Below are 19,883 nucleotides of genomic sequence, written 5' to 3'. Positions count from 1 at the left end.
ATTAGTTACACCCTGTGTTTTAGATGCCCCTGAGGATGAGTCATTAGTTACAACCTGTGTTTTAGATGCCCCTGAGGATGTCATTAGTTACAACCTGTGTTTTAGATGCCCCTGAGGATGAGTCATTAGTTACACCCTGTGTTTTAGATGCCCCTGAGGATGAGTCATTAGTTACAACCTGTGTTTTAGATGCCCCTGAGGATGAGTCATTAGTTACAACCTGTGTTTTAGATGCCCCTGAGGATGAGTCATTAGTTACAACCTGTGTTTTAGATGCCCCTGAGGATGAGTCATTAGTTACAACCTGTGTTTTAGATGCCCCTGAGGATGAGTCATTAGTTACACCCTATGTTTTAGATGCCCCTGAGGATGAGTCATTAGTTACAACCTGTGTTTTAGATGCCCCTGAGGATGAGTCATTAGTTACAACCTGTGTTTTAGATGCCCCTGAGGATGAGTCATTAGTTACAACCTGTGTTTTAGATGCCCCTGAGGATGAGTCATTAGTTACAACCTGTGTTTTAGATGCCCCTGAGGATGAGTCATTAGTTACAACCTGTGTTTTAGATGCCCCTGAGGATGAGTCATTAGTTACAACCTGTGTTTTAGATGCCTCTGAGGATGAGTAGAGAACCACTAGGAATTAGTGGGAACTATTTATATGAGGCAGCTGCCAACGTCAGAAATCAACACAGCACTCTAATAGTCCACCCTCAAAAAATGTGTTGATCCATGACCCAGGAAACAAAACTGCAAAATGTCAGCAACTAGGTAGATAATCTTGTGAATATGAATACTGTGTGATTCAAAACTTGTAAAAGTTGCATATTAATTTGTTTAACATTTTTTAAGTTATGTCTTTAGCATCAAAATCATAGCGCATCTTCGATAATATCCCTAGCAATGCTCCTAGCAACGTTATGGATAATATCCCTAGCAATATCCCTAGCAACGATAATATATCCCTAGCAACGTTCCTAGCAACGTACCGGTCCTTCACTGATCCAGATGAACCCGTATTAGATGTTTTGTCAGCTGTATTTAGCTTACAAGGGCCATCATTGCTTTTGCCTTCTAGCCAAACTAAAGACAGCACATTTGCCAGCTAACACAGCTCTCAAAACATTCAAGGTCCCGACAGCTACATAATGCGATGTTCTGAAATCTGATACAAAAATCTATTTAGCACCTTTCAACAGCTTCTGATCTTGCATTATTGTGGGATTTCTCCGGTCCGGTACATAAGTTGCTTTCTGCAAGGTTGGACAATGGAAAGTGTGTAACAAATGTAACCAAGGTGTAGCATGCCAACCTCATTATGTTGCTAGGGGAAATGACCCAAAATGCTATGATTTTGAAATTGTATCTTTGATTTGTAATATTTAAGCAACGTGCAACGTTTCCAAGTTTTGAAACACACAGTCCTCATACTCATAAAATGATCTGCGTAATGATGTTTGCTTCCTGGGTCACGGAATGCCTTTTCTGAAGCCTTTGTTTTGGTGGGAGGCCCTTTGACAATAAGCACTAGTAGAAGTGTTTGGCAATGTACCACTATTGATGAATTCTACTGTGTACAGTTGAGTATTTGAAGCAAGTGCAATAATTTTATTTGTCCTTGAACAACTTTCTCTGTATGCTTATGCACTGGATCGCAAAGAGGTTCCGCTAAATTGAAAAAGATAGGAACTCGTTAACTTGTACCCTACATTTCCATCTCTACACAATCTGAGTTGAGCTGCCACTCAGAGTTCTTTCCTCCATGTTCCTCAGCTGTGAGAAGGCATGCCCAAGGAGTCCATGCCCGCTGCGATGCCCGTGCCAGAATGGGGGAATCTGCCAGGGGAAGGGGATCTGTGCGTGCCCCCCTGGGTGGACGGTATGTTTCCTGATCCCTACATTGACTCAAACACAGCATCAGTGGGTCAACGTGGAACTCTTTGTCTTTTGAGGTTATCAATCAGATCCCTCTTTTAATGTCATCGTACCATGTACACTCTCTCTCTCTTTCTCTCTTTGTCTCTCTCTCTTTCTCTGTCTTTCTCTCTCTCCCTCAGGGTGAGGTGTGTACAGAGCGCTGTGCAGAGGGCAGGTTTGGTCCTAACTGTGCCCACGAGTGTGTGTGCCACAACCGGGGCCACTGCGACCCTGAAACAGGCCATTGCCAGTGTGCTGAAGGCTTCACTGGAAACAGGTGTGTGTGTTTATCTAACTCTCTGCAGTAGAGACCGATGCATGTGCCATATACTCAACCTGAGCCCGTGGTTGGGTAGGAGTTGTTTATATTATACAGTTCATGTATCTGTCATACAGGATATTAAAATAGGGTACAAACAGAATAGTTTCTGATTCAGTTCGAGCCAGATATATGTTATTCCACTTTGGTTGCGGAGCTTGTCCTGATTTGTGTGTATGTGTGGTATCTCCACAGGTGCAGCGAGGAGTGCCGGGTGGGTAGTTACGGGCGGGACTGTAAGGGTGTGTGCGACTGTGCCAACGGGTCTCGCTGCTATAACATAGATGGAGGCTGTCTGTGTGAGCCTGGCTTCAGTGGACCCCAGTGCAGAGAGAGGATGTGTAGGCACGGCACCTACGGCCTTCAATGTGAACGCACCTGCCGCTGCCACGACACACACACACTCAGGTATGGATCAAGAAAGGGTACACACACACACTCAGGTATGGATCAAGAAAGGGTACACACACACACTCAGGTATGGATCAAGAAAGGGTACACACACACTCAGGTATGGATCAAGAAAGGGTACACACACACACTCAGGTATGGATCAAGAAAGGGTACACACACACACTCAGGTATGGATCAAGAAAGGGTACACACACACACTGCCACATAACAAATCACACACACACACAAGCCCATAATAGTTTTTACATTATTTTGTTGTTTATAATTCTTAGATTTGTTAAATCCTGTATTAATTGTGCTCACCCATGTGACCATGTTCTCTTCTGTCCATTGGCTAGCTGTCACCCACTGAAAGGCGAGTGCACGTGCCAGCCAGGCTGGGCGGGGCTTTACTGCAACGAGACCTGCGCCCGTGGTTACTACGGCCATGGTTGCCTGGAGCCCTGCCTGTGTGTCAACGGAGGGGTGTGTGACAGTGTGAGCGGGGGCTGCCACTGTGCCCCTGGGTACACGGTGAGTGATTAAGACAGGCAACACTGGGGCATAGAATGGCACTGACAATAACTAAAGCATCATTTATTTGTGTTATTTACTTAAGGTAATAAACACGCATGCAGAAATGTATACTCATATTGCATATATTCTGCTTTTCTGTTGTTGTGAGCTGTTATAACCTGCTTATGTCTGTTGCGTAGGGTGCTCACTGTGAGAGTCCCTGTAAGAGTGGTACCTATGGGAAGGACTGTTCTCTGGAGTGCTCCTGCTCCAACTCAGTGGACTGCTCTCCCATTGATGGGACCTGCTTCTGCAAAGAGGGTGAGTCACTGATAAGAGACAGTCTGACTGAGCGAGAATAGTCACGCAGACATACTCAACGGTGTGAAGTGTGTCTGTGGCTACCGTATTGTGTGAACCAGTCAGTTAGAACGCGATTCCATCTGTGTCGCTGAAGCGTTACAGATTGGGCAATCTAAATTTAAACAGGACTTCCTTTTGAGCCGACGTGCGCAGCGTTTACCGTCACCGCAGTCACCGCTAGCTAACGTGGGAACATTGCCTTTAAAGTTCAATCACGCTGTAACCTTGAACCTCCGCGACACCGTTCCAATCCAGCCATAGGTATCAGAAGCAGACCTGTGTTTTGTTCCAAAATAGCTGCTCCTCTTTACAGAAAGACATTTAGACAAATATACAGGCAGACAGACACAGACATGTATGATTCCTTTACAAAATGTCCCTCTCTGTCTCTCTCCAGGCTGGCGAGGGCGGTACTGCTCCATGCCCTGTTCTAAGGACACCTGGGGCCCGGGTTGCAACGCCACGTGCCAGTGTGCCAATGGGGCATTGTGTAACCCAGCCGACGGATCCTGCACTTGCACTCCAGGCTGGCAGGGGCCCCTGTGCGACCAACCATGTCCCGTAAGTGCCAGTATGATACTGTAGCGATAACGTTTGTTAAAAGGAAACATGATCTTAACGTAACTTGGGCCATTCATTGCATATATTAGTAATGTTACTCATACTATAATCACTGTCTTTATCTCTTTACTGTAGCTCATTCTGTGCATCCATAAGTCTATATCTGGACTTCCAACTTATCTTCAGTCCTCCTATTCCTCAATGAGGAAAATCTGCCAACTATGATGTATTTACAGTGTATCTTGCCAAAGTACAGTTTGCTTGACTCTGACTGTGCTGGCCAAATGGTTCAGGGATTCCCTTGACGATGCTTTCGTGGTTGGCATGTGTTTGCTGTACAGATGGGCACGTTCGGGCCAGGCTGCCTGAAGAGGTGTGACTGCCTAAACGCAGACGGCTGCCAGGGTGCCAGCGGGCAGTGCCAATGTCTGCCAGGGTGGACTGGTAAGCACCGACGCCCCCGTTGAGTTTGTGTCAGCTTGGGATGGACCTGGAAATTAGTCAGTCCAATGTGATCTACAGGTTTTAACCTCTCTCTGTGTCTCTCTCTCTGTGTCTGTCTCTCTGTCTCTCTTTCTCTGTGTCTCTCTGTGTCTCTCTGTCTCACTCTCTGTCTCTCTCTATGTCTCTCTGTGTCTCTCTATGTCTCTCTCTCTCTCTCTGTCTCTCTCTGTCTCTCTCTGTCTCTCTGTCTTTCTTGTGTGTGCTTTTCTCTCCTAGGTGCCCGCTGTGCCCAGACATGCTCAGAGGATACATGGGGACGTCACTGTAACCAGAGCTGCTTCTGTCAGAACAGTGCCACATGTCTGCCACACAGCGGTGCCTGCGTTTGTCTCCCTGGTTACTGGGGACCCACCTGTCAACAAAGTGAGTACAGAAAATGTTTGATATTGATGCCTGTATAAATAAGTAGAAAATGTCACTCTATCACCATCAATCTCATTCATATGCTAAATTGTGTGTCAAGTTGCTAAATTGTTATGTATCACCATAATCTCTCTCTTTCAGTGTGCAGTGCGGGTGTGTATGGTGACCAGTGCAGTATAACATGCCCGTCCTGTGCCCACTCCTCCTCCTGCCACCATGTCACAGGCCAGTGTGTGTGTACCCCCGGGTACACTGGAGCCCTTTGTGAACAAGGTCAGCACTAAATCATATCTCACCTATAGTCAAACTAGCGCACATATAGAAGACCCGCAGCATCTTGGCATACTTTAGTGCTTTACATGGTCATTTTTTTATGTGTGTATTATATTTGACCTTGACGTGTGTTTTGGTGTAATTCCTAGCCTGTCCAGGGGGTCTCTATGGTAAGCAATGTACTGGAGTGTGTAGATGTGCCCACAACTCATCGTGCCACCATCAGGATGGGTCCTGCCTCTGCCCCCCAGGATGGACAGGCCCTGACTGTACTCTACGTAAGTCTGGCTCTATTGATTTTTTACTGTATCACAACATATGCCCAACTTGACCTTTGCTGATTGAAATCAATGCCATTTTTTTTTTTTAAATAAAGAGTTCAAATTCACGAGTCATACTTTGAATCTCTGCATGTGCCTCTAGAATGCCACCATGGGATGTTTGGCCTTAACTGTGCCCAAGTCTGCTCCTGCCCGCCCAACTTCTACTGCGACCCACAGACAGGGGAGTGTGTGTGTGAATCAGGACCAGGGATCGACTGCAAAAAAGGTATGGTCTCCCCTTTACCCAATGAACAGTTACGAACCATACATCTGTTTACAAGCTAGTAATGACATACTGTTGCCCATAGCTACCAGACTATAATAGTTGTCTATTGCGTTGTCTATTGAATCTGCTACAATCCAGTTAAATAAGACGGTAATGAAACTTTGGTTATTATCTACCTAAGACTATTCAGCATTAAGTATTGTGACGGTGATGACTGGAGGGCCTGTGACGGTGATGACCCTTGTTCTCTGTGCTCCACACAGAACGCTTTGTGAGTATGATGGTGCCCGTGTCCCCGGGGGAGAGGGACTCGTGGGGGGCCATCGCAGGCATCGTGGTGCTGGTCATGCTGGTGGTGCTGCTGCTGGCCCTGCTACTGCTCTACCGCCGCCGGCAGAAAGACAAGCAAGCCAACACACCAACAGTCTCCTTCTCCACCTCACGCACCGTCAACTCCGAATACGCAATACCAGGTACTGTATTGATACAGCATTGGTGTAAAAGATTACGTTAAAAAACAAATGTTTGCGAATAGTTTGACCACATAATGTATCCATACTGTAGCGCTGGCTAGGTTACAGTTTTGGTTAGGATTCATACACAGTAATGTATTTTATACACAGTGCTGGTTATTGATGTCATTTCCCTTCTTGCTCAGATGTTCCTCACAGCTACCACCACTACTACAACCCCAGCTATCACACATTGACTTGGAGCAGACCCCCTCTACCACACGTCTCCAACAACCAGGACCGCGCCATCAAGGCAAGTGTCATTACCGTCACCTCCGTCTCGAGTCAACTCTGTTACACCCGTGTCCTTTATACAGGATATGCTTGTTTGAGAGGAGCTGTACGATTTCCGATTGGTTAATATTGGTGTCTTTCAACCAGAACACCAATAACCAGCTCTTCTGTGATGTGAAGAACATGGAGAGGGAGAGAGGCCTGTTCGGGGTGGAGAGCAATGCCACTTTGCCTGCAGACTGGAAACACCATGAGGCTCGCAAAGAACCAGGTCAGTCTTTTTTACTGCCTGTTTCAAACTGCCCGTTCTTCACCAACTTTCATCCTCCATTTCATCACCTGATATTGATTTAATACCAAGACAGGATATTTGTCTTTTATGAGTTTGCTATAAATAAATAGATTATGCAAAATGTTTCATGTTTACAGGAGCTTTCAGCATTGACCGCAGTTATAGCTACAGTGCCAGCCTTGGGAAATATTACAACAAAGGTAGTTTTCCATGCTTTCCCTTTTCTCCTTCATTTGCAGCAACTCCAAGTTAATGTGAAATATGCTTGCTTTTCTCTAGAACTACTCTAGGCAACATGTCCATCAATCCATTTTCACACATGCCTTCCTTTTGTGGAACATCTAACATAAAACATGCCTGAACTGCCAACCCATCACCAGATGACAAACTACATGTGAACTGGCTGACCCAGAGCCAGTCAGCTCCTCTGTTAACTTTTACACTTTGCCCCTTGTTAGTAACAGAACTAAAGGATACTGGGGTTGCAGCTAGCAGCAGTTCTCTGAACAGTGAGAACCCCTACGCCACCATTAAAGACCTGCCCGGCCTGCCCTTCGTCCCTCCTGAGAGCAGCTACATGGAGATGAGGACGGCCGTGCCCCATGACAGGTCCTACACCGAGATCAGCCCTCCACCATTCAGCACAGCAACATTACGCAGAGGTGGGTTAATATACTGTTGTTCAAGACCCTTCCAATTTATGTCAGTAGTATACACGGAATATCTGGCTATGCTAGCATGTAAAACAACAAAACAGACAATTCTCTATCACTATGTAAAATGTTTAGGTTTCACATAGCATACTCAAAACAAAAATATTAGACTGTGCAAATAGACAACTGAGATGGATGGGTTTCCGTCACACATGGTTGAATGAGCAGTACTGTTTTCATGGAAATGAAAGGAGGTCATGTGAGGAAAGGGAGAGGGGAGGAAACCACAGGAATGGATTGGAAAGTCTCAGTATGAGAGCTGGAGAAAGGGTTGACCATAGCAATAACCTCATTCCTAGGCCAGGAGAATCATACCATATATTTCATAGTATGATCCTTAAATTTACCATTCACATTATTTAAAGAAAATCTGAAATATAAACTCCAGTAGACAGATGACAATTACACTTACAATGTTTATTTCACATTTTTCAGAGCGCAGTTCCCTTGGGCAGGTCCCAGAGCAGGAGCCCCATAATCACTATGACCTCCCTGTGAACAGCCACATCCCAGGACACTATGACCTGCCACCTGTCCGACGCCCACCCTCTCCCGTACGCAGGAGACTGCCCCAATGACACCAGCCCTACTCTGAACATCACAACTCAGAAGAACTACTTTTAAACGTTACTGCCAATCAAAAACATTGGTAGGAAGTTGTCTTGGGGTTATTCAAGGCTACAAAACAGTCAGTTGCAGCAGTGACAGTCAGTGCAACCTGACAAAGACAGCAGATTATGCCGATGCTTCTGTCAGTAGGTTTACATAGTAACACTGCCCCCTGGTGGATTAAGGTGGCATTTTATCCACCGTTACACTCTTGTGATCCAGACTCAAGGACCAAGGCATGTGGGGATAGGCTTTGAGAATGCCAGTATCGCAGTTTGAGGACATACATGCATGCATTCGAGTTTGACCAAACTTGGGATTCCTTCAAATGTTATTTTCACACTGCAGATGAAGGGATTTGGCTTTTGGAGCACTTGATTTGGCATACAAGCCTTTTGACCAGAATGACATAAACCGGGACGGCAATTGAAAGACATTTTTATATCTCCATGATGTCAGTAGTTTAGTATGATGTCCTCTCAAGCCCCTTTAGACAATAGAATGTCAGCTTCCAATTAGGGGAAATCCAGAGCACATTTGTACAGCTAGCGCCTCAGAATGTTTTTCAATGTAATCATGCAATATGTTGTATATAATGTACATTAAATGGCTTAACATTGTATGCACTTGTTCAGAAGCATTTTGTGCTCAGGTAGCTACTCTAATGTCACACATCAAACCACAGATGACATTTTATTAAGAAGTCAACCACAAGACGGCATTTGTTGGGAAAATAGTTTTCATTGTGTCTTCTTGAACAGAAAAGGCTGGTAAATCATCACTAATTCATTCTACCTGGATTGCATGGTTTTCCCATATTAGGTATAATCATTTCTTACAAATTCAATTGAGCATTATGTACAAGGGCAATTTCCGTACAAATATGCAACTATAGCCAACATGCTCTGTAAATCTGTAAATCTATAAATTCCATCGTCTTTAAAGACAAAATATCGCATATCTTTGGAATTGACACCTCATAATGCAAAAAGAATACATCATTTCCAATGATCACTAGCAGGTATCAATAAGGCACTTGAGACATGATGAGAAAAGAAATGCTGAAAAGTGACAAAAGTAATTATATATGTATAAGTAAAAAATATTATTGAACTTCTCTAAGGTATGTCTGGGGCAGTGAGAATAATCACATTTTCTCCAAATTGGTAGTGATAGAAATGTGTATGAAGTACAAAAAAAACTTAAATATTGCATAAAGTATCAAGTATTCTCAGAAACTCTTCACTGCTTATGCATCCTATAAAAAGGCTGCCAGACTACTGTACATGCCTCTATTAATATATTCAGTGGATAAATCTTTGTAGATGATTGTAGCTCATTTTTGACATACCGGTAATTGTAATTGCCGCCGCCGCCCCTCCCGGGAAAAATAATAATAAACATGCCCAAAAGAAAAGACACTAAGCTCAGAAAAGTGGGAGAGAGGCCCCTGGACAATAGTTTAAAGACTACCAATACATGAATACAGAGGATGTCAATGTTAAATTGGTATCATGTGAGGAATAGATGGTTTAAGTTTCATTTAGGTTTCCTTCTCAAGTTAAATACTCTCTGACCTTGTCAAAGTGACACCTTGATAATTGATTACACTGAAAATATGGCACCAACATGTTTGCCAATGCAACATACTGTGTAGTTCATAAATAAAGTCAACTTTCGGCCAGATAATACCACATAGTCCAACTACCCCTACGGGCCATTCAGGCTCAGGCTTACTTGTCCAAGGTTTACTTTCTATCTGTACCCATTCTTTCTGACACTACACCTGATACAACGTTACAGAAAGTACACATTGTTGCACTGCTGTCACGAGAAGGTAAACATTGTACTTTCATTTAAAATCAACACACTTCCAACTCAGACGATTTCTGTCTTTAGAGTCTGACAAACCAGAACATCTATTTCTCAAGCTGCCACATTCCCTAAAACCTAAAAATGGAAGGTCAATATTAGAAGGTTACAGTAACATTACTACAATCCATCTGGCAATTATCTCAGATTCAAAAAGCAAAATAATCCATACAAATCATATTGTTTTGTCTAGATCTGATGAGTTGCCCTACAGTATAACTACATAAACAAAAAAGTGTGGCATAACTGTTTTGTCATACAAGACAAAGGTGAGGGCAGACAATAATTATCAGCCTCTAAGAGGAAACTATTTCTGGAGGTTAGAGGTCATGTCAAGACCGTACTCAACTTTACAATACAGTACTACTTGGTCTTCCCCATGTCTGTGTGCTCATCTCGTTTTGGTATCCTTTCGTTAACAACTACATACCTCTTTCAAGCCTGTGAAAACAATTCACAATTTGGAACCTATATCCATATTACCATAGTTGTCTGATTGTTTCATGAGTAATAATATAGATGTCATTCCATAAAGAAACTACTGTCTTGTGTTCAGAAAAATAAACCACTTGATGGCAGTGTCAAGTTTGAGCTCCTCTTTGTAACTATGGCTTTAGAATGACCAATCCCATCGCTCAGTCTAATACAAACCCCCATAATCCTCTAGCGGTCAGAGGGGGTTCACTCCATCTCCATTTAGTGACATTCAGGACATTCTATGGTAGTGTATTTGGAATACCAGGCCTGAGATCCCTGGTTCCAGCCCCCATATCCACTGATTCATAGCAGGGTTTGCTGCTGTGCGTGTTTAGTGTTGTGACAGTTTAGACATGACGCAAAAGCCCACTATGGATCAAAGTCCACTGTAATGGTTAAAGGTGCTTTCTGTGCCTCTCTCCCTAGATATGGCCCTAAACAGTGAAAGCATCTGCCCAGCCCACATGCAATAACTAGAATATACAAGCAGCTCATATATCTGAAGTGAATACACAGCTTTTGCCAAACACCAAAGGCAATCTAACCTGCAGATTATGTCATACAAAATAAGACAGATCATACATCAAACAAAGGAAATAAAAAAGTTATTTAAAAAAAAGGCATCTCCCATCCATGTGTGGTGTGGGGGGTACTTGTCCAGGTAAGTTGGTGCCTGCCTGGCTTTACATGATGGAGCAGTTCTCCGGTCTGGGACCTCCCTGGGAAAGACAGGAAGTGACACAGGGGCGTTAGAGGAAGTGAGGGGACAGGAAGGGGCTGTTGTCATAACAGCAGGAGACACAGGAAAACTGGAATAACAGTGTTGCTGTGTGAGAGAGAGATGTTTGTGCTTTGAAACAGAAATAGTGTGTGTTAAAACGATATACATGATCAAACAGATGGAGTCCTACAGTACCTGTCTGGGTGAGTTGCTACCCATTATAAAGAGGGGAGACAGCAGGCCCTCAGGCAGACCTCCTCCACTGCTGATGGAGCAGGAGCCACTGGACACCCCTGAGGTGGCACAGCTCTTATCAGACGGCTGGCCACATGAGCCACAGACCACCGTGCGGCTCCGCAGGTTGTAGTCACTGTCCACGCCGCACGCACTGTGGTTGCCCTGCAGAGGGAGACAAAGAACAGAAGGTTCCAACATTACTGGTAAATACTAACTGTAGCCACTGAGGCAGTGGTTCCTACACTTTTTAGCACGGAGACCCAGTAATGGTAAATAAAAGTCTTTCCATTTTTCTTGTCACCCTTTAGAGAAGTATTTAAGTGTATCATCGCACACCCCTGGCCTTATTCAGTGACTAAATAAGTACTCTACATAAATGAACCTATTTTCATCTGAAACAGGGGATCCTGAACAACATTTTGGCTCAATAGCCTTCCTCACAGTGCAAGTATAGTTTGAGTAATTTATTTATCATCCTGAGCCTGTGTTTTTCATAAAACGTGAGACTCACGTCATCGTCATCATCTTCCTGGAACAGGGTGCGTGTAACCTTCCTCTGTGCCATTTCCTATGGGAAAGAGAGGCGCAGAACAGTCAGTTTGACAACCAGCTATGACAGGAGTAAGGTTTTTTACCAAATCTCACATGTATTCAAATATGTAGGATAGGAAGTGGGATGATGTTGCCAAGAGAAAGACTGAACTGTCAACGGGACAATGGGAAGGTACAACTACAAACAGGTGCATGTAACGTGTGCCTCTCACCTCTCCATTGGCGCTGACCAGGATGGTTTGGAACAGGTCTCCGCTGCCCCATGAGTTCTGGGTCTTCCACACCAGGTCTGAGGGGGGGTTGTGGGTGCCGCCTGCTCCTGAAGCCCAAATCTACAGAGCGAAGAGGTACAGGACTGTCTTATGACCTGATCACATACTATAGATGCTTTACACACAGGCCCACATTGTGACAAACATGCTGCTCTCTGTTAGAATACACACTTCTCTCAACATGGTGTACTAAAAACTGAACACATGCATAGTTGATGACAGTGCAGACATGATGAAGGTTTTACTCACTGTGACGGTCTGTCCTGCCTTGAGGTTGAATTTGGGGGGGAACTTGTAGACGATGGGGGTGCTGGTGCCCACCTGTCTCTTCACCTGCCAGTGGCCCAGAAGCTGGTCCTGAAGGAGAACAGACAAGCATCAAGTGGGTTTCAGCCAACGTCAACTAAAAATCACTAAGTAGAAAAGTGATTGTCCTTTTACAACATCAGCCTAACATGGTGTTTTTACTACAGTAGCTTCCTTACAAAACCTGTGCATTTGACCATAACAGAAAGAATGCGACAATGGGTGCTTTCTGCTACGATGCATGTCAAGCTGACCGATGAACTCCATACCTCGTTGGCCTTGTTGCTGAGGCGGACGTACTTCCCCTCCAGGTCCACCTCGTCCACGGTGACGCGGCCGCTAGCGGAGGCCTGCTGGGCAATGCGTGTACGCGTCACGGCGCCCCCCGCCAGGCTGGAGGTCTCGCTGTCGTTGTCATTGAGCCGTCTCTTCTTGGCGCTAGCCGTGCCTGAGGAGTTGCGGCTGCCGCTGGTGGACTGGACCACTCGGGCGCTGTGGCTGTGTCCTGAGCCCGAGGTACGGGTGGTATGGGTGTGTGCTGAGCCCGAGCCGGTGGTACGGGACACAGTGACTCGGGTTGGGGGAGGGCTGGGAGACAGACGCAGTCTGGGGGGGTGGCAGAGAAGAAGATTGTTGATACAAATCTAGTGTGGGTGTGTAGGTTACATGAGTTTATTTACTTCAGTCTGTGTGTAAATGTCTGTGTGTGGCTTTCAGTGCTCGTGTATGCATGATGTGTATTGTGCATATCTGTCATGTCTCCTCACCTCTCCTCCTCTCCCTCCAGCAGTTTACGATAGGCGCTGATCTCCATGTCCAGGGCCAGTTTGATGTCCAGCAGCTCCTGGTATTCATCCAGCTGTTGCTGCATTCGCATACGCATGTCCCCCATCTCCCTCTCCTTGTCCTCCAGGCGCCGGCGCATCGTGTCCCGCTCCCGGGCCAGAGACTCCTCCAGCTCACGCACCCTGGCCTCCCTCGCCGCCAGCTTACACACAGAGGGTTGATACCCCGGTTAGACCAACCAAAAGGGCCATATTTGACAGAGACGAGATGAACTGCGCTAATACTTTGCATTAGAATCAACACTAGAGCTAAGATAACAGCTGTCAGAGCTCCACAGTACGGAAATGTACGGTAAGAGACTTCTGTGATTGCACCCTGTCCACCTGTCAGCCGTACCTGTTTCTGCAGCTGGCTGAGCTGGGAGGACATGCCCTCCATCCGCACGCGGGTCTGCTGCAGCTCCTCGTGAGCCGCCCCCACCAGGGTACTGTTCCTGTCTGCGGAGTGACGGGCGTTCTCCAGCTGAGACACACACAGAGCCAGAGAGGTCAAAACGAAACCACACTACATGTGTCTGTGCTAGGTTGGCACTGGGCCAGTGAAAGCATGTTGAATGATGCATGGACAATACTACCGATTTCAACTGGATGGACAGCTTAGTGAAATTAAAATGAAATAACACAATCGATTTGAACTGATTTACATCTAGTCCACGTTTGAGCTGGTAGTGTGGACCAGTGGGTTGTGCTCCCTACCTTGGAGGTGTAGGTCTTCTCGATCTCCTCCTTATAGATGCGGACCTGCTCCTCGTGCTGGGCTCGCAGCTCCATCAGGGCCTCAGCCAGCTTACTCTCGTAATCCTGCTTTGTTCCTGCACTGTCAATCTCCACCATGCGAGACTCGTGCCTGCGCTTGGACTCCCTCAGCTCCTGCAGGGAGATAGACGGTACAGGCATACTTGAGTTATAGAAGAGGGGGTGAAGAGGTAACCTCATAAAACAGACTGATCTCGGTGTTCCATCAGTCTAGTTTGGAAGGCTAGTGAAGAGGACAGATGAGGAAACAAAAAGGAAGAGAAAAAAATAAAGTCTGAGGTAAAAAGAGAGGTCAAGGGGAAAAAGGAGCGCTAGTGTAAGAGTGGAAGGTAAAAGAGGGAGAGAGACCGAGAGAGAGCCTCACCTCTCCGTAGATGTTCTTCTGGAACTGCAGTTCTTCCTTGAGGGTCTGCAGGCGGTTCTCAGCGTCCACTCTCCTCAGCATCTCATCCTGAAGCTGCTTCTTAGCATCGCCCAGACCTGTCTCCAGCTAAGGGACAGAGAGTTTAAAGTTTGATGTTCACCTTTAGGGTGCTGTTAGATTAGATCAATTATTAATCATTTGTTGATCTGAAATCGCTAGAGTTATCAAAATCGCTTTAGCGAAGAGAAGCTGCATGTAAGATGTCAAAGCATGACTGGGTGAAACGATAGTTCAATTATGTGACCAGAAGGTGGCGTAGGAATATTATTCATTTCAGAGTTCAATGAGAACGATCCATGGTGATGCACTGACCTTGTTACAGCACTAACCCAAAAGTCATATTCACAGTTGATAGTTCTTTAAAAAGTAACATGTTTTTCTTTATATACACTGGAAGATGAAACATGTTTTTTCAATCATATACAGTTTGAACCCTGTACCTGAGGAGAGAGTATATAGTATGTGTAGAATTCAGAGTTGGCCTTTACCACTAGTCTCTTACCTTGGCTAGTTGGGCCTTTAGGTCCCTAACCTCAGCATCTAGAGAGCGTTTCTCCCCCAGGGCAGTGGACAAAGAGGCATCTTTAGAGTTCAACAGAGCCTCTAGATCCCTCAGCCGGGCCAGAGCTGCCTCTAGGTCCGACTCCTTCTTCCCATTTCTGTTGAGACATAGGTAGACAAATATATCAGTTTCCTGTTTTACTAACACGGTCTGTGTTTGAGCAACTTGTGTCTAATGCAGTATGATTACAATAAAGGCTGTTATGCATTTAGGCTCTTACAAAAAGAGTCAAACTGTTTAGTAACCTCTGTACATAAACTTCCCATTGACCAACATTATCCACATAGGTTCCAATTCTGGGATGACGTACTCACTACCACTACCTATGAAAGACTCATAAATGCCTTGAGCTGTCCTTAACTGAACTCCCATCATATTGAATAAATTAATTGACAGGGACATAATTGAATCAAGCTCACGTGTTCTAAATAAAAGGCCAACAGACACTCCTGAGGGAATCTCAGTTAAATCAAACACGGTTGCAGAGATCCAACTTTTCCCTCAGCACATATCCTGACCACATTCTGCGCATGTGTTTCTTTACCTCTACTTTACACACACATTTTTGTGGTGTGATAATTCTTCAAGTGTTAATGCTGAAACGCCCATGCAGCATCTGCATTCCAACCATTTGAGCTCAATTCAGTTAAATGTTTACATTTGAGTCATTTAGCAGATATTCTTATCCAGAGCAATTAGGGTTAAGTGCCTTACTCAAAGGCCATCAACAGATTTTTAACCTAGGTCAGCTCAGGGATTCGAAACAGCTACCTTTCGGTTATTGGCCCAACGTACTTCATGGGGATATGCAATTAGATCTTGAGTTATGAAGTTGTCTACAGTGTTGTTTTGAATGATAAACAGTGAGCAGATTCAAGAGCAGATGGTGTTAAACTGTAGCAGAGCCTACTTGTGTATTTTGCCTAGTGGCGCACGCTTTTGAGTTTTGGCCACGAGAGAAAAATGTGGTGGTGTTTTGTCCCTACAGTAATGTTATACTATGCTATTATATTCGGTTATGTAGAATACGATCATTATGTGATCTTGCGGCCATTGATTCAGCTTTGATCTAACTTTATTAAAACGAGCACTATCCGCCAGAGTAGCCTGTTCTCTACGATTAGAGCAGAGATATGCGTGAAAAGTTGAAAATAAACATGCGCAGAAGCTTCGAGGCTTTCTGAAAATTTGGACCGCATCCACGGCCTAAATAAAAAACGTTAACATTTGTTGTTTGCATGTGTGTGTTTTTTTTGTGTCAGACCGCTAAAGCAGGCATCAATTTGCCGTAGTGGTAAAAAAAAAAAAAAAAAAGACTTGGTCCCGGACCGTGGAAAAACTATGTAGCCAAACAGAAGAGGATGGGAAAGTGGTGGCTTGAGCATCATACCAGTTTGGCAAAGGCGCTCATTGAAAGCCGAGCAGGAAATAGATTCCCCGTTATTAAATTTGGCCCTTGCATTTCAATGTTCATGATCACTAATGACGCCCATCTGCTTGGGAGATGGCTTCCAGACGGCTAACCCACCACACTCATGCTCCCCCAGCCACTGCCAGCCTACAATAATCCTCTCTCCTTCCAAATGTATACATGAATTCAATAAAAAGACACAAAATCAGAACCATATGTATACGCCAATATAGCCTACACCAGTACAAGAACACACAAAGTATACAATGGAGTAGAAATATGCTCTGCCACATACAGACTAGCTCTTGTCCCATCTCAGATTTCACAAAGGCCCAGAGAGCACTAATGTTCAGCAGGATGAGTGATTGATGGACTGTTGGCATCCAACCACATTTACCGGCACCGGCCACCCACACAGCCCCCACCATTTGCATGAAAACAAAGACCCAACACAGTATCCTTCATGCACAGGAACACAAACACCCATACATATATTACAGTGATAATGGACAAGATCCAGCAATTGAAATGTAGAGGCATATTAGTCTGAAAGGTCCATTTAAAAACATAGTCTGCATATTTAATCAATAATAACTTAACTATACATGTGGCAGTAAACTGCCTACTCTGATCTGAATTAATTCAACCATTATTCTTGATTTCTAGAGGCTTAAAAAAAACTCTACCCCAGTCTACATTTGATTTGATCTAGATTTGATTACTCGTTAGACTTTATGACAGACACCGGCGTCATATTTAGCTTATCTTCCACCTGTGTGGATGGAGAGGACCAGTCTAAAAGCTTGTACTGATAAGCCTGACAGACAGAGAAACACAGGAGAGCTCAGTGGGATGGAAACAAGGAGTCATGTGAGGAATGTTCTGGTACTGTTGCCGGACAAGGCCAGGCAGGAGAGATGGAAGGGGGGGGTTCTTGGAAGAGAGGGATAAGAAGAAAGGAATTATTTCCAGTCAGCTCCTGTGCTGATATATTTCCACTGAACTGCAAAAAGAGTCACTGTTTTAGATAGCATCTGTGACATAAGAGCTAGGCCTCACACATACACAGGCCCTCATACACCCAGCTACTTGGAGGGCATGAGACAAGGTAGTGTGAAGACATGTCCCACTAAATAACAACCTCTCAACCAAAAACAAGCAAATCAAGGTGGACAGCTTAGTGACTGGGGACAAATGAAACAGCAGTTACTCTACTGTTATTGTCTTTTTTACAACCTACGTTCAACAAGATTTGTTACGTTTAACCACCTTTGGTGTTGCCAAGTTCCCTCTGGCTTATAGCCTAACTGTGGCCTCAATCAAGTTCTCACTGTTCCAATGGTTGGGAGGGTGTTTGTGTGGAATATTTTATAATAGTAATTTAAATATAATAGACATGGGAGAACCTAGAATAACCCAACGTAGGGCTGTTAGTCCTGTGTTATGAGGCATGAGTGTGAGTTTGTGTGTCTGCATGTGTGTTTAGCCCAACTTGCACACTGAGTTGGAACAGTAAAGCACTTGTGTCCAGACATTCAGTGTTTAAATAAGACATGTAAACATTTCATGCTGGGGCTACATTAATGCCTCCAGAACTGTAGCTTGTGTGTGGGTGGTGGGCCATTTATTATGACTAAATGGGCTATGTGGATCAGCTCTGGTACTGAACCTATGGTGATATAGAATGTAAATAATAAGCATGTATATGATATTCTCGTGAATGGCTGGTAGCTCCCGAGTGGCGCAGCAGTCTATGGCACTGCATCTCCGCGCTAGAGGCGTCACTACAGACCCTGGTTCGATTCCAGGCTGTATCACAATCCGGTTGTGTTTGGGAGTCCCATAGGGCGGCGCACAATTGGGACTGCGTCGTCCCTGTTAGGGTTTGGCCGTCATTGTAAGTAAGAATTTGTTCTCAACTGGCTTGCCTAGTTAAATATAAAAAGGGTAACATCAAATGGCTATAAGATGATATAGGACATAGTAATACAGGCAGCCTGGCTGTGATGACATAGGTCATTCACATTCTGAGTATGGCAATATTGGGTGTGATGTGTGTCAGTAACTTTGTTCATCAGCTGTAGTGCTGAGGATATAGGTGATAATGAATATGAATGGCATTGTTGATCCGCTCTAGTGTTGAGGATATGGAAGCCTGTGTATCCATAACTGCCAGTGAGCCTGCAATGCGTTTGTTTGCTCCAGGATGTCGACTTAACGGAATGCATGACCTGGCTGAACGTCATGCCTGAGAGCGTGAATGTGTGTGTGCAAACTGAATACATTTGTAGAGCAAAATGTACTTTGAAAAAAGTTTACATTTGAATCCATCCAAACTTGGACCCCACCTCAGAAACCGGTGTGGATGGAAGTCTGTTTATCAAAACAGCATGTGTTGGATGTGGACAGTTTATGCAACTGAATTTTTAGGGGATAAAATAACCAAACCGGTATACTGTATTTATAGCATATAGGGTGTGATGTGTTCAATTGTCACAATTACTCACAGGACATTGATCCAGGCATCTAGAAACCATGTAAAGAAATGGAGTTAAGGAAGCCTACAGTTAACGGTCTATTTAGATCAGAGAAATAGTCGATGATGCTTCAAAAACACACAGTAGCCCGACTGTTTCTCCTGTGCACATTACTGTTGTGATAATCTTGGTTACCCAGAAGTAAAATTCTCTTGCGAAAGTTGGCCAATTCCTGTTTTACTTCTGGGGGGAATGGTGTTAACAATTGTGATTATCTTTATGCAAAGGAAGGAAGCAAAGTTTCCTCCCTTGGAAATGGAAACTCTCGGCCAAACCCCTGCCTTCCGCTAATTCCCCCAGTGTTAATCATGGCCAAAATGCGCATTTTATATTTCATGAATTTTTACAGAGAGACAATTTGACTTTGTGGCTGTGTAATCTAGTGGAAACCAGTTATCATCCACACATGGGCTTGAAAAATCGACCACACCAGTTTAAGCACCGCGGTCACCCAATCCCGATTCGTCCAAGTAATCAACGACGAAAACCACAAACTGCTGCTGCTCGTAATCAAATAATTCTGTGAGCCTTGACAGATTCCTGCCGTTTCATCTGTCCACCAGAGATTACTGTTGTGACAACAGTGTTATATCAAAGCTCACACAACTTTTAAAAAAGGGCAAAGGACAAAGAGCCGTCTCAAAACGTTTTCCAGTTTACATAGTGAGCAGCAGATCTACTGCCGAATGACAGTTTAGTGAGAGTGAGAGAGAGAGGGAGAAAGAAAGGTGAGGAGAGAGAGAAAAGGGGAGGAATAATAAAATGGAGGAATGTGTTGGTTCAGCCTCCACTC

At 44.5% G+C, this 19,883-nt stretch overlaps 2 protein-coding genes across 6 annotated transcripts in view; one reads left to right on the top strand and one right to left on the bottom strand.

The window, feature by feature from the left end:
• LOC123997733 (platelet endothelial aggregation receptor 1-like) overlaps positions 1–8,739 on the top strand; it is a 40,396-nt gene extending 31,657 nt beyond the window's left edge. Inside the window, exons 7-23 of one of the 3 annotated variants that reach the window (XM_046302235.1) lie at positions 1,774–1,879; positions 2,058–2,194; positions 2,432–2,644; positions 2,989–3,163; positions 3,346–3,466; positions 3,906–4,069; positions 4,411–4,513; positions 4,790–4,936; positions 5,078–5,209; positions 5,359–5,487; positions 5,633–5,758; positions 6,022–6,231; positions 6,417–6,523; positions 6,652–6,775; positions 6,934–6,996; positions 7,261–7,458; positions 7,945–8,739. In XM_046302235.1, coding sequence (XP_046158191.1) covers positions 1,774–1,879; positions 2,058–2,194; positions 2,432–2,644; positions 2,989–3,163; positions 3,346–3,466; positions 3,906–4,069; positions 4,411–4,513; positions 4,790–4,936; positions 5,078–5,209; positions 5,359–5,487; positions 5,633–5,758; positions 6,022–6,231; positions 6,417–6,523; positions 6,652–6,775; positions 6,934–6,996; positions 7,261–7,458; positions 7,945–8,087 — 2,398 coding nt within the window. In that variant the 3' untranslated portion in view covers positions 8,088–8,739. Of the gene's footprint in view, positions 1–1,773; positions 1,880–2,057; positions 2,195–2,431; positions 2,645–2,988; positions 3,164–3,345; positions 3,467–3,905; positions 4,070–4,410; positions 4,514–4,789; positions 4,937–5,077; positions 5,210–5,358; positions 5,488–5,632; positions 5,759–6,021; positions 6,232–6,416; positions 6,524–6,651; positions 6,776–6,933; positions 6,997–7,254; positions 7,459–7,944 lie in introns of all 3 variants that reach the window. The other 2 variants (XM_046302234.1, XM_046302236.1) reach the window with 2 other exon arrangements.
• LOC123997735 (lamin-A-like) overlaps positions 7,906–19,883 on the bottom strand; it is a 31,099-nt gene continuing 19,121 nt past the window's right edge. For all 3 annotated transcript variants that reach the window (XM_046302239.1, XM_046302240.1, XM_046302238.1), the window contains 11 exons: positions 15,083–15,239; positions 14,521–14,646; positions 14,097–14,270; positions 13,738–13,863; positions 13,323–13,543; positions 12,825–13,161; positions 12,499–12,606; positions 12,190–12,309; positions 11,937–11,993; positions 11,384–11,587; positions 7,906–11,186 (listed from right to left, as the gene is read on the bottom strand). In XM_046302239.1, the coding sequence (XP_046158195.1) occupies positions 11,151–11,186; positions 11,384–11,587; positions 11,937–11,993; positions 12,190–12,309; positions 12,499–12,606; positions 12,825–13,161; positions 13,323–13,543; positions 13,738–13,863; positions 14,097–14,270; positions 14,521–14,646; positions 15,083–15,239 (1,666 nt within the window). In that variant the 3' untranslated portion in view covers positions 7,906–11,150. The remainder of the gene's footprint in view (positions 11,187–11,383; positions 11,588–11,936; positions 11,994–12,189; positions 12,310–12,498; positions 12,607–12,824; positions 13,162–13,322; positions 13,544–13,737; positions 13,864–14,096; positions 14,271–14,520; positions 14,647–15,082; positions 15,240–19,883) is intronic.

The sequence above is a fragment of the Oncorhynchus gorbuscha genome, linkage group LG15 (genome assembly GCF_021184085.1).
Source record: "Oncorhynchus gorbuscha isolate QuinsamMale2020 ecotype Even-year linkage group LG15, OgorEven_v1.0, whole genome shotgun sequence".
NCBI lineage: Eukaryota > Metazoa > Chordata > Actinopteri > Salmoniformes > Salmonidae > Oncorhynchus > Oncorhynchus gorbuscha.
This window is presented reverse-complemented; position numbering and strand designations above follow the sequence as displayed.